Source organism: Oryzias latipes, chromosome 2, assembly GCF_002234675.1.
Source record: "Oryzias latipes chromosome 2, ASM223467v1".
Lineage (NCBI taxonomy): Eukaryota > Metazoa > Chordata > Actinopteri > Beloniformes > Adrianichthyidae > Oryzias > Oryzias latipes.
Genome location: NC_019860.2, coordinates 11,385,964 through 11,400,622, shown reverse-complemented (window position 1 = coordinate 11,400,622; position 14,659 = coordinate 11,385,964). Strand labels below are relative to the sequence as shown.

At 39.7% G+C, this 14,659-nt stretch overlaps 1 protein-coding gene across 1 annotated transcript in view; it reads right to left on the bottom strand.

The window, feature by feature from the left end:
- The window catches only part of LOC101157756 (cytochrome b-245 heavy chain), a 31,421-nt gene extending 17,730 nt beyond the window's left edge, over positions 1-13,691 (bottom strand). Inside the window, exons 1-10 of the mRNA XM_023964523.1 lie at positions 13,647-13,691; positions 13,151-13,243; positions 11,931-12,041; positions 11,733-11,817; positions 9,157-9,305; positions 6,509-6,690; positions 5,814-5,946; positions 5,633-5,725; positions 4,221-4,474; positions 3,224-3,386 (exon numbers count right to left, since the gene is read on the bottom strand). Coding sequence (XP_023820291.1) covers positions 3,224-3,386; positions 4,221-4,474; positions 5,633-5,725; positions 5,814-5,946; positions 6,509-6,690; positions 9,157-9,305; positions 11,733-11,817; positions 11,931-12,041; positions 13,151-13,243; positions 13,647-13,691 — 1,308 coding nt within the window. The remainder of the gene's footprint in view (positions 1-3,223; positions 3,387-4,220; positions 4,475-5,632; positions 5,726-5,813; positions 5,947-6,508; positions 6,691-9,156; positions 9,306-11,732; positions 11,818-11,930; positions 12,042-13,150; positions 13,244-13,646) is intronic.
- Positions 13,692-14,659: the final 968 nt, after the last annotated feature.

Here is a 14,659-nt window from a genome sequence, read left to right as displayed (position 1 = left end):
GGAGGAATGTGTTTTTCTGAATCAGTTGATGATGCTGATCGCTATGCTAGCACTTTTAGCTTTGTTAGCATATTTAGCATAGTTAGCATAATTAGCATTTTAGGTAATGTGTTTTTCTGAGTCAGTTGATGATGCTGATTAATATGCTAGCACTTTTAGCCACATTAGCATAGCTAGCATAGTTAGCATAATTAGCATTTTAGGTAATGTGTTTTTCTGAGTCAGTTGATGATGCTGATCGCTATGCTGGCACTTTTAGCCACATTAGCATAGCTAGCATAGTTAGCATAATTAGCAAATCCAGCCTTTACTAGCTTTTAATTTGTGGGCGGTGAGGGCGGTGAGGGCGGTGAGGGCGGTGAGGGCGGTGGTGCGTAGAGTTGGGCGTGGAAGGCGGGTTGCGTCTGCGGGCCATACAACGCCGCTTGCGGCTTTAATTGTATTTAATTTTTCAATTATTTAATTTAATTAGGTAACTAAAGTAACTAAAAAGTAAATGTAACTTTGCAACAGTAACAAAAAGCAGAACCTTAAGGCAGTCAGGGCAAAAAAGTCAATAAAACTTCTTAACTATTGATTAGGAACAAATGTGAAATAGCAGTGATTAGAAGCAGCATGAAAACTTCTTAACTAGTATTAACTACTACACTGCAGCGCTCTCTTCAAAACATCTGAAACAGACTAGAGCAGATTTAAGTTTGATATGCTCTATTTTTAGTCATTGAAAAGTGTATAAATAAGTGCTAGATGTCACCAGAATGCACCAAATTGCACCATATTAAAATTTTCCGGGGGGGCATGCCCCCGGACCCCCCTAAAGTTGCAAGCACCTGCGGAGCGGCGTGTCTCGCTGTGCGCGGTGTCGGGCCAGTAACTTTCAAAATCTACTAGCCCTGTGGGCCAGTGCAAATTTCTGGGCTATGTCAACCCCTGCATGTGGTGAGATTTTGAGGTTAGCCATAGATGGCGGGAGATTATCAGTGGTCTTGTATGTCTTCCATTTCCTAATAATTGTTCCCACAATTGATTTCTTCACACCAAGCTGCTTATCTAATGGAGATTCAGTCTTCCCAGCCTGATGCAGGTCAACAATTTAGTTTCTGGTGTCCTTAAGCAGCTCTTTGGTCTTGGCCATAGTGGAGTTTGGAGTGTGACTGTTTGAGGCTATGGACAGGTGTCTTTTAAATAGATAACCAGTTCAAACAGGTGCTATTAATACAGGTAACAAGTGGGGGACAGAGGATCCTCTTACAGAAAAAGTTACAGGTCTGTGAGAGCCTGAAATCTTGCTTGATTGTAGGTGAACAAATACGTATTTTCTGCCATAATGTACAAATAAATTCTTTCTCATTTTGTCTCTCATAGTTGAGGTATACCTATGAAGAAAATGACACACTCCTTTCATTTTTTTAAGTGGGAAAACTTGCACAATTGTTGGCTGACTAAATACTCTTTTTGCCCCAATGTAATGTCATAAAACAAGAGTTTTAATGTTGAGTTTGTTAAAACCCTTGTGCTATCCTAGGCACTTTACCATTGGGAGTTGGGTCATCTAGACCAGTGGCGGTTCTACACTGACTTACTCCCTGGGCGAGTAACCCCACCAGCGCCCCCCCCCCCCCCCCCCGCACACATGCAAAATTTGACAACAACATCCTGTTGTGTTCCTTATATTCTATTTAGCCATTTTACAAAAAAAATGCATGACTTTTCTAGCCTCGTATTACAGCGGGGGTCAAACTCAGTCACACAGGGGGCCTAAGTTAAAAACACGCTTAAGGTTTTGGGCCGAAGAAGATAAACATTTACTGAACACACTAAAGCTAAACTTTTAAACCTTTTAAACTGAACTTTTTGAACATAAATATGAATAAAAACAGGAACACAAGTTAAACCTTAAATAACTTGTAATATTTTGCTCTCCATAGAAATATATTCTGTCAAAATTATACAAATATGAACATGCTTCTGAACAAAACAAAGAAAGCCTGGAAATATTAATAAGAAATTACAAATCAAATAATTCCGTTTTTTTGTTGCTCTTTTATCATTTTTTAGAGCATTTTTTTTAGAGCTGGACTCCTGCTTCATTTTTAGCAATAATTTCTTAATGTGTGACGTCCTGTGTGTGTCTTTGTGAAACATATCAGAGGGATTAGATCTAAAAAAAAAAACTTATTGTGATTGATATGTTTAGGTCTTATAAAACATTAAAGACTAAATCATAGAACTCATCAGTGGGATTATTCAAAAAATATTTGGCATTTCCCTAATTTTGTGCAACACCAACAGTAGAAATCCTCCAAAAAACCTCAATCCATAAAAAATGGTCTGCGCTCATCCCCCCTCCCCCTCCCCTTCCCTCTGACACACGCGGCTCCGTCTCTATGACGGGAGCCGCAGCTGCGGCTCAGAGTTGATTGTCAGATAGAAAAAGACTCCCCTCACACCTGTTAGTGTGATTCAGCCAGCCACCGGTGAGTTGCGCCCCCCTCTCGAGTTTTTTGACTTATGTTCCAAAGACTGCCGCAAAGAGGTGTGGCCGCAAATGTCTTGCAGCAGAAGGCGGTGGTCACGTGCGTGTCGGGTCTGCCGTGTCAGAGCAAGGAATTGTGGGAAATAATCCCCATTGCCTGCTTTTGTCGAAATTTGGTTGAGCATGGGTGTTTGTTCTGCCCAATTCCTTTTCATGGGCCTGTTTTACGTTGTTTCACTCTGAGTTATTTCATCTTTTTTTTTTTGTTTTTTGTTTTTTTTTTGCACCATAAGTGTGAAGAGCAAATAGGATGAAGACATTCTTAACAGTCTGATGTATCAAAATAAAAGTGTTGAGTGCCGGCAGCTGAAGCAATTTCAAATTAAAAGCTGCAAGCTTCCTCTTTGAATATCGTTGACATCAATCGTAGCACAACACTATATGTGCGATCGTAGCACAACACTATATGTGCGTAACGCACGCATCGGGCACGGCAAATGCCGCCCCCCACGAAGTGCCGCCCTGGGCGACCGCCCACATCGCCCATATCAAAAACCGCCACTGATCTAGACCCACTAGACAGTGCTCTGAACCTTTTTTCTTCAATGATTTGTGAATCTTTCCACCTTTATCCACATTTGTCATGGTAGGAATGACACGTCAAAGTAAGGGTAGGGTCATCTAAGATAGCACAAGGGTTACAGGGAGACAAAGAAAAGGGTAAACCCAGGTCAACATTTCCCTCACCTTCTTAGTAAAGACCCCCTCGTTGTTCTGGATGTGCTTGTACCACACGGATTTGAGGATAGAGGCAAACGGAGTGACTCCGATTCCTGCGCCCACCAACATCACGACCTCATAACGAAACACGTCCTCGCTGGCAGTACCAAATGGGCCGTCGATGGCCACCCTGGGAAGAACATTGGCTCATTATGGTGCCAAGTTTTGGTAAGTTTGTACCAATTTGCGATGACAATGTTCAGTTTACATAATAATGATGCAGACATAATTCAAAATCATATTTCTTGGCAGTTTTTTTAAGCAATAGCAAGAGTACAATCACCATCAAATTTAAAAACATTTTCATCTTATAAAAAATATCTATATATTTTTTCTGTTCTTTTCAGGTCAGTTTTCATAATCCTGTTTAAAGCTTGTCCCTTAGGTATTTGACATTGGTTTTTCAAGAAAATTCAGTACAATTTTTGTCTTCTTTAAACATTTTTTTCTGCTCAAATCTTTGGTCACATTTAGGGGTTTATTATAAATGCTAATAAATTTATAGTTTTTGTTTTTTGCTCAAAAGAATCTAATACACATTTTTTATTTTAGCTTTCTGTATTCAACCAACCTAAATATGCCTTTTTAAACTGTAATTTCAGTCTTGTTTGGAGGTCTGATCCCAGCCTGTGCATTTTATCCAACAAATATTGTTGACGGCTTCTGAGAGCAGAATTCAGCAGGACTTTATTAGAAAGCTCTAAATGCTTTCAAAATACTTCAAACTGCACAGCAGAACTGTGTATTTTCAAGGACTGTTCTCATTGTATGATTTCTAAGAGCGCCTCCCTGCTACTGAGGCGAAGGACAGACGACAAAAAATGAACAATAGACGCCCCGCAGCTCTAAATGTAGCAGCTCTTTGAAAATAGAAAATGTGAGACTGGTGCGGGTGGCAATTGAAGTACAAGCAATTTCAGACACAATTTTTCTATTTTAGTCAGCCATTTTCACAGTGTCATACTTGGGTAGTTTCCAAGCCTCCTGAAGTTCTGATTTGTTCCCTCCACAGGCCTCGTACAGCGCCTGGGTCCAGTCCCCAACGATGCGGACGTGCACACTAAAGTAGTCCTCCTCTGGGGCTGAAGTGAGGGTAAAGGGGTGCCACTCCAGCCGGGAGATGGATGGGCACTGAATGAAAACGTACTGTCCCACCTCCATGTGAAAGCCTTTTTTCTTCATCTGCAGCTCTAGAGTTTTGGAGGGATGCATCACCACCTGAAGACTCAGAGCAAAATGCGGACTTTTAGGATTTTTGTTAGGATCCAAGTCAAAAGTATATATTTTTTGTTTCACCTGTGGATAAAGTACGACGGAGTTTTAGGGCCACCAAAAAATAAAAAAATAAAAATTAAAATTACGAGATAAATTTAGGAGATAAAAACTCGTAAATTTATGAGATAAAAACTCGTAAATTTATGAGATAAAAACTCGTTAATTTATGAGAAAAAAACTCGTAAATTTACGAGATTACAGTGAAAGTGAGCATGCAGAGCAGCAGGTGAAAGCCGTGCAGCCGCAGAGCAGACCGACTAAACTTTGTTGAACAGGTGAGCTGAATGTTTATTGATAATGTTCCAAATATCTGGAAGCTCATTTGTTTGATTTACGATTGATTAAAGTTTTATTTATTGATGGTTGGTTTGCAGGATCTCTGCAGCCCGATGAAGCCATCGTCGGTCTCCCTGCAGCTGTCCCCTTGAATCCTTTCTTCATCCACCAAAGACTAGATCTCTACGTCTGTGTGACGCTTCCGTCACACAAAAGGAGGAGCACTTTTTTTTGGCATTTTCAACGTTCTAATGCTAATATAAAAGACTATTTTCATTCCTCTGTATTATTTTATGCTGAAACGGGACATTACATCTGGAGGAGGGGGCGTATGTAACACTGTTTACTTCCGCATTGGTGTTGGGATGACAGGTTCATGACGTAATGAGACAAATGAACTTCAGGATATGTAAATGTAAAGGAAAATAAAAGCTGCAGTGATCCCTTGCATCCAAACGTGTCTCTGAGCTCCTTATTTTACATATGAAACTCCGCTTTACTGACACTGAACCCCGGAAAGACTGCTACACGATAAATAATCTTATTTTGAGTCATCAAAATGTTCAAAATCTCTTTGTTTGAAAACCTATAATCCGGAAATAAAGCTTCACAAAGGCTCCACATACTTCATCTTCAAGCTAGGCTCCGATAAACGGACAACTTCGGTGTTTTCTCCTTAATCTACGACTTTTTTTTACGACTTAAAATCTCGTAAATTTACAAGATAAAATCTCGTAATTTTAGTTTTCTTTCTTTTTTTTTGGTGGCCCTAAAACTCCGTCGTAATAAAGAATACACTAATTGCATTAATTTACGGTTGCACACCTTGGTGATGACCACTTTCTGATGAGACCTGTAGATGCGCACAAGCCTCTCGCACACATAAAGGAACATGGGACCTACCACCCACTTCCACGTCTGAAAGGAAGCAGAAAGGTAAGATCAGCAAAATTTTGCAGGAGACACTTCCTCCTAAAGCCGCCAAGATGGAAGCCTCTTCGTTTACCATGGGTGGGTTTCCGGCGAACGCCGGCACGGCGCAGCCCGACTCATTTTTGCCCCAGTCTTCAAATCTGTCGGCGCAGACATCAGGGTCGTTGCTATCGAGGCTTCTTGAAGTCTGTCCTCGGACAATACGTCTGCAGATACAACACAAGGTGGTGAAGGCGGGGTACACCCTTCAAGGTTTCAAGGATTCAAGGTTTAGGTTTATTGCCATTTGCACATACAGTACATTGAACTTTTTGGCATCTCTCAGGTCAGGGTGAATATAGAGCAAAGCCAGTCTGTTGCAGGGCCACGCACACAAATTTCCACCTAGGGGCAATTTAGAGTCATTCAACTATGAAGCATGTTTTTGGACTGTGGGAGGAAGCTGGAGTGGAGTGGACAGAAAACTCACGCATGCACGAGGAGAACATGCAAACTCCATGCAGAGAGGTCCCGGATGGGATTTAAACTGAGACCTAACCACTGCTCTTCAGTTAACTCCTTTTGGTATGTATATAGGACATTTGGGGGTTTTCAATGATACCAAATTTTAAGGGGCGGGGCTCTAGGAACAGTAGTTTTTTGTGGATTAAAACAATTTTGACTGGACAAAAAAAATGAGCTTCTGGTAGTCATGAGGACTACTATCTGTACAAGAAAAGGCATTTAATCAAGTCAACCCTTTTCACAAGCAAGTAACAGGGATCTTACCCAAAGCCGTGGAACACCAAACCAATGAAGAAGATGACAAAGAGATGGTGAGTGTACCAGAAGACCTCAAAGTAGGACCTGCGGATGACTTCCATGGAGGACGTGATGATGAGGATGAGAGCCAAGGTAATGACTACACCCGTCAGGCCGGCAATGGTGGTGAACATGACGATGGTGGGGCTCTTCATCAAAACACAGATTACGAAACAGGTTTTTATAAATAAAATTGTATTTTTTTTGGGGGGGGGTCTACACTGCCTGTCAGCCATGGGTCACAAGCACGAGTTTGATTCCTAGTTCCTTTATTGCTTCTAATTTTACTTCCCTGCTGAAAAGGGCATGACTTTTGCCTAACATCCCACATGGAGCAAAGCAAGTTGTGTCACCTTGAAGTTCCCCTAACTCTCAAAGGGTGTTGATACAATACTGTCACTTGACAACAAGATGATGTTATGATTACCAAGAGGACAAAACTGATGTCAATTTGGATGTTAGAAAGTGGATTTTGGGTGCATTTTAAAAGAGCATGAGCGGAAATATAACCTTTTTAAGAATTTGATAGCAGTCATCTTCTAAATTCCCATTTTTGCCCCCTAATGGAGAACCTTTTGAAATATTCTATAACTCACGTTACAGAAAAGCCTAAACCCTACTGAATACTAGGAGCTAGAAACCAAAAAGGCTGACTTCCAATTGTTAATATTTAAAAGAACATCCCAAAAAGGAAGACTCTCTCAAGGTGGGGTGACATGAAATATAAAGGTTGTAGATCACTCCGTGGAGTAAAATGTTCATGCACAAGTTTTTCTACAGACATGCTGCGAGCGACTGGTCAGGGTGAAAACACTTATACAACACAAGGGTAAATAAAGGGAAAGTAAGTGAGACACAGGTGTGTCATACGAATTTTTCACTTATCCAACCCACTACGAATCTTGCGGACTGTGCTAGGAGTCTGTGAGTCCTGATCAAGTAATAAGTGCAAGCTCTGTGCCAGCAGCTTTACTGTTAGAATTTAGAAAATTAGACAATCCCAATGTAGCTTGCATAGACATCCTACATGCGACCTATAGAACACCTTGTGCGTGCAGCATTTGCGTGTAGTCAGTGAAGGGCCAGTACGCGCACCTTACTAATGACTAGAGTGTGGTCTAAGGGCACTGTACGACAGGATTACCTGTACGTCATAAGTGCATGCAGCTTACATTATCCTTATGAAGACTTCATGATACACTTACCACATGCATTACAATCATACGTTTGATTTTCATGATGCCCCTTTGGGCATGTGATGCACATTCGAGAACATGCTAAACACATATTCCTGAATGCATGTTTAGCGTATGATGTTCACACTGGACGTTATCAACCCTAATACTAGTGCATGTATCTACAGTCAGAAGAGGCTTTGTACAAAATGTTAAAACAGTGAAAATCTTGCGAGTCTCACTCCAGGCTTATGGTTTCACAGCTCTATTCCGATACATGAAAACATGCCGTCATAAAATTTCTGACGGGCACAAACCGCTATTATTAAATTCTCCTTCGTGTTCAGTTTTCAAACAGTTAGCACATCCATAAATGAAAAGGAATGCTATTCAAACGTCACTTCCTGGATGGTCAAAGTTCCACCTGGTTTAATTTTCAACGCGCATTAAATTGCCGTGCATTTTGTACCTAGAGCTCAAAAACTGTCTTACAAACTTGCAAAGCATCGTATGAACACAAGAGTTTTGCACCCAAAAGCCTGAAATTTGCATATACATAGACATTCCAAGGGAAAATGGTTGCTTGAACGCACCAAGGCCAGTGTGAATGTAGCTTGAAACCTGTCTGTGCACCCCTTAAAATCTGTCTGCTCCTCTCCATGAGGAGAGGCCAGACAACCCTACAAAAACCTGCGTCACAGGCGCAACAAAGGCTAACAAAAATAAAAACAATCTTGAAACCCCAAAGGACGAATCTAGAAACCAAATCCAACGGTTGAAAAGTCTTCAGGTGTCTAGTCTCAGAGAAGGTTTTATAAGCTGTCTAAGGGGAACACTGCTCCTTCACAAGTTAAATTAAAATTCACTTGACTTAGAGATCTGGGATGCTGCTTACTCTTTGTTTGTCAAGAACCATCCATTTAACCATCAAGGCTAACATCCAATTTCCCTTAAGACAGTTTAATATTCTCTTTTAATTCAATGCATCCTGAAGCAACAGAAACAGAAAATCAAACTCTATGTTTAGGGGAAAAAAAGCTTTTAAAGCTGTCCTTCTGAGCTGTCCAAAACTGATGTCCAGAAGCAGAAGCTGCCTTTTTTATGGTTGAATCAGAGTAAAGGGATCTGTCTGTAATTGCTTTGAAATAAATTACAAGTTGGAACCACATCCTCTTTTTGTATGAGCAGTTTCTCGAATGGACAAATAAAATCAGGCCTATACTTCCAGAGAGGAAGTGTTTGTGTTACTTTAGTAATAGTCTTTTGCAAATATATTTAGCAACTAACAGTTGGGATTTCACAAAGTTTGGCAACACAGACTTGAAGCGGTAAAAAAAACAACCTTTCTAAATGCACTTGTGACTGCTAGATAAACACAAAAAACAATGTTTCCATGAGTCTTGTTTTGTGTCGTGATAAAAATATAAATAATCATCTCACTGTTTCGTTGCTCCTTATTGGGTTCAGGAAGGACACATTCTCGTCATTTCCAATTTCAGACAGAATGAAGGGCAAATGGCTGTGGTTGCGATTCAGTTGTGCGTCCATGAAATACTCAAAGTTGAACAAGTGTGCAATGATGTGCACCGCTGCAAAAGGGAAAGAAACAAAACAAAAACAAAAACTGTTAAAGTCATTTCAGAAAAGAGAAAATCAAAGTTTTGTACATTACAACCTGCCAGTCAGGATGCTAGGAGGTTAATGCTCATGCAAGTAGTGACATGATGTAATCCACAAGCCCCAAAAATGAAGAAATTAGAATCTAAATTCAACTAGAAATAAGGTGAAGGTGGAATTGCACCAAGGTTTATCTTTAAATCCCCTGACAAATGAGGTTAGACAGGAATCTCTATGGATTGTTATGTTTAGATGATATTGTAATCTATATTGAGAGCAGGGAGCAGGAGGAGGAACATCTAGAGTGGTGGGGGTTTGAATGACGGAACATCTGTGTTTCAATGAGAGGGACGGTGGGGTTACAGAAAGCAAAGGTGGAAAAGGTGAAAGTATTTGAGTACTTGGGGTCAATAGCCCAGTCTATGTAGGAGGTCTAGAGAGGCCTTGAGGTAGAACAAACAGGAACTTCATCGTTGAATCTAGGACAAGGGTCTGGAACCTGAGGCTCCGCAGCCACATGTGGCTCTTCTATCCCTACATTGTGGCTCTTTGGCTTTGAAGAAAAAAATAAAAAATAAATTTTTAGTTAGTTAAGCTAAATAAATGTTCTTATATTCTGTTGCACAACAATGTCTAGTTGCTGCTTTTAGTCAGCGTTCCTGAAGTATACAGTTCCATTTACATGTATAGATTAAAAAAAAAAAATCAGGATTTTAAACTAATGCACACATCTTTATTTTTGATAGTAAAATGTTAAATGCTCACCAGTCATGACAGAAAATGCCATGTTTGACTTGATTTTTTAATTCCATCTGTTCACGCAGGAGGATCTTATTTGACACAAGGTTGTTTTGAAAGGAACATGTTTAAATATTGTACATATTTAAAAGTTACCAGTTATAAATGAATGGCTAAATGGCCCAAAAACATCAATAGTGTATTTTTTAAAATGTTGAGGTCGGACGGTGTGGCTCTATCTGGGTTGTGGTCTGTAAGAATCTGGACCAAGTGGCTCTTTTACCGTTAAAGGTTGCAGCCCCCTGATCTAGGAGGACATGAGGGTGGTTGGTGTGAGGGAGAGAATGTAGAGGATAGTATTAGATAAGGGCGGATGATTCACTAAAACAACATCTAAAGAGGGAAGCTGAAAGACAAAGAAGACGAAGCTCGGCTACAAAAATCCATAAAGGATTTCTACACACATTTTTCCATCCCAGACACCAAAAAACCTTACGGTTGCCATGGACCCTGACCTTTAAATCCTCCTGTTGTTGAATTGTGGGTTTGAAAGAAGGCCAGAAACCATAAGCCATGACCGATTACAGGCAACGGCAAGGGTTAGGGCCATATTACACATTTGAACATTTGTCTGCCATAAAGCAAGTGAGACCCCACTAAGTCAATAAACATGCTACATCTCAATTAGATCATGGATTAAAAAGACCTGCTTTTATATATATACATATATATATATATAAAATATAATGCTTTTTAATTATGCACGATCTACTACTCCATGCCATCACTTTCACAGTTTTTAAGTTGTTTTTTTCTTTATTTTCATGTTCTTGGTGCCCCCAGTTAGCAAACAACACAAAGGCAAATTCCCCCCCTTATCCCTTACTACTAAAAAATTACATAGTGTGGGACACCGTGCTCACTGCTTTTGAACATGACGTCACAGATTTAACAAAGTGAAAATCGAATCAATGTGAGTGTTTTACAATGACTATTTATGAATCCACTGTGTTCTGATGATGACATTTTTGATGGTTTATTAGAAAATACAAAAATGTTTTTTTTTGCTAATATTGTTTAAATGCAATGCATTGTGGTTTATATTCACCAATCTAGTGAGTATTGATGCACTCTGGTTATTTGCAGAGACTTTTGGGAAATTTCTAGAGCACTCGATTATGGAATTGTAGATTCGAACAGCACTACAAAATGGTGCACGCACTACATAGTGCACTATGTAGTGAGAAGTGAAGGAATTCAGACATAGCCAAGTGCTGACAAAACTGTAGTGTTTAAGAAATACACACAATTTAACCCCTTCATGCCACATGTGGCTAGTTTGCCACATATCATTCAGGACCCCACTTAGTTTACAAAAAAATGTTGAAGAAAGTGTTTTAATATAATTGAAAATCAGACATGACGGGCTTAAATCTGTCTAAATGTATTTAAAAAAAATAAGACATTTGTTTATTGAACGGGATTTCTATGTTGCACAATGGGTGAAATCACCAGTTGACTTCATTCATTAACTTGAAAATGAAATTGCAAGAGTGGAGGTGGAGCACCCCACAGCTCTATCCTGCACCCCCCTTTTTTTAACAAAACAAATGGACTTGGGGGTGTTTTCTTTCTTTTTTTAAAGGGGATGGGGGCATTACCTGTATGGAAGGCAATCATGTACGCCACCAGCTTGTGGAAAGTGAGATTACGGTCGAGTTGACGGGCTGCTGTTCGACTGCAGCACTAAGAACAACATCAACAACAGAAAGTAATTATTAACACAATAATTACGATTACATAGAGGATTTCAGTCAGGAGGTAACGTTCCATCTCAAGGGGAATGTTTCCATAGATACCTGGATGGAGCCTCTGAGGAACGAGAGCAGGTTTCTGCAGACCGGCAGTAGAATGAGCATGCAGTTGAAGTTGAGGCAGGCGGCAGGAGCTCGAGCCCAGGAAAGGGCGTGCTGGTGAAGAAGCATAAAGTAATTTAGAGAAAAAAACCTGAATGGAAACATTTCAAACCTTTTTGTCCTTTTCTTTTAACTTTTTTTTTTTACATTAGTTTCTGCAGACTTTCATCATTTTGGTCACATTAACTAGCAATGCAAATGTGTCCTCTGCAGAGGCCATTTCTAAACCTGAATATCTCCCGACCACGGCATACTACTTAATTAACTCATTTTGGTACCTACAGGGGACATTTGGGGCTTTTCAATGATACCTATTTTGTAGGGGTGGGACTCTGGGAATTGTAGTTTTTGGAAGGTTTAAAGAAAATTTAACTGGACAAATGTATTTTCTCTGGTAGAGGATAATATAAATTTTAATTAAGCCTTTAAAACAATAAAAGATTTTAAAAAAGGAGGTTTCCCCTTTTGATTAAAATCTAAAATATGATACAAAGATGCAGAAAGTAGCAGATCAGAGGTTGTTCCTCATCTCTATATAGATTTCAAACAGAAAGTCGTCCAGCTGTGCAGAAGCCCTCAGACCAGCGAGGGGTTCACAAACAAACCGTTCCTTTCTCACAGATTTTTGGCATTCTGGGAAATCTGTTTAGTCTGAGTCTTCTTTGAACTAACCCCTTTCATCTCTCTGTTTTTCCATCAATATTTTAGTCACCGAAATGGGTTTGTAACTAAGTTTTCTTCTTCTCGGCTTAAGCTAAACTGTGCTATTTTCAGGATCATGTGATCTGTGATTGATAGATGTTAAAGAGCTGGTGTCTGTGTTAGATGAGTTTAAACTAGTGTCAAAGAAAGTTTTAAACTCACAAACCATAAAAAATTTAATAAAAATCTGAATTCCCTGCAGCAGAAATAGTTCTGTTGTTGTCAGAGGCTTCGTGGATCGCCTCTGTATTATCCTGCAGATGCACAGGTAAATTAAAGAGGAAGTGGCTGATAAAGTGAGTGTGCCGCTGAGCCCAGCTGCTCATGTGAGGCCGTTGCTTTGGAGGACTTGCTGACAGCTGTGGCTGCGTTTAAGAGGAAATGAAAAAGACCAGCATTTAAGTTTGGATCCACCTTTTGTAGCCCAGAAAGGGGCCAAATGATGAGTGAGCCCCACTCACCCCCAGCAACACCCTCGTGTAGAACCACCTCTCCACCAGGAAGTTCATGTAGAACTGGACGAACAGGTATGCATTGATGCCAAGCCACACCAGCTGCAACACGAGAAAACTGTTAAAAATCGTTTGATGACACAAAACTCACATTTATGTATAGATATATGTATAGATATAAAACGTAAGATGTATTTTGTAAAAATATCATCTCAATTTTCATTTTTTGTGGCTGTTTTGAGGGAAAAAGTTGGTCTTAGATAAGGTCAAATGATTTTGAATAAAGTCAAATTATTTTATGATTTAAGTGGTAAGCTGCATGGTTTCAGTTCTGGTGAAAAAAATTTGCTCTCCAAAAAGCTGCAGAAACAGGTCAATTTTGCATGCAAATCACCTTCCTCAAAAAACTAAACTCCCCAAAAGCTTGATCACAAATTGAAATAATTTCTCAATTCAAAGCTTGAAAGCCGATTTTTAGAAAAATAAGAGATAGAAAAGAACTTACAATGACGAAGATGGAGAGTCCCTCGTTGGCGACAAAGTTCCCCATGATGAAGAGCACTAGTCAAAGGGAAGCCTGGAAGTGATGAAGCAGAAAGAGGAGAGCAGAGGGCGCCTCTTATATACCTTTTTGTTTGCAGAGAGGAAGTGGTTGCTGGTGACTTTCCAGAGAGGACTAATGGCTTCACCAGTAGATTTTTATTGGCACCATAGCGACAAAACATTTCAGATCAACCTCATATGCTAAAAACGATCTCTGATGCTCATTTAGATCATCGAAAGGGAGATGTGGAGAGGCTTGAAGATGTGTAACAAATATTTTAAAGTGAAAGTCTTTTAAGGACCCACTCCAATGAAAATGTTTTTTGTGTTTTAACACGTTCCAGTGGCATCAAAACTGTACGGCTCCAATATTGCTCGCCATATTTGTTGCACCAATAATGTTAGGTTGGAGGTATGAGGGGCTTTGAGCTAGTGGGAGAACTTGTAGACAGAGAACTCTCAGCAACAAGGAGGGGAACAGTCCTGCCCAAAAGTCAATTTCTAATGAATTACTGTCATTCTGCAAAAACAATCTTCTAGAAAACAACACAGGTTGTCTGATTTTGGGCTAAAAATGTCATATTCCTAATTAAAAGACCACTAAGAAATGCTTTGACAATAGATCAAACAATGATTAAAAATGGGACTTTAACAACCAATGAGCAATCAATCACGGAGGATAAAAAAACTGTTTCCACATTTGTTCGACTTTTCAGGACCAATACCCTCAATTAAGTAAAATTCAAAACTTTCAGCTTAAAAGTGGATTAAGAAACGTTTCTGCTCAATTACTGGCTAAAAAAAAGGGCCCATCAACAAAAATGGTAAATGTTTATCATCTCCTTTTTTACACTGCAAGAACTGGCCCTTTACAAGTGAGAAAATAAAAAGTTACCCCATCATTTTGGTTAAATAAGCAGAACAAAAAATCTGCCAGTTAGGTTAGAGAAATGGTCTTATTAAGATTTTTAGTTC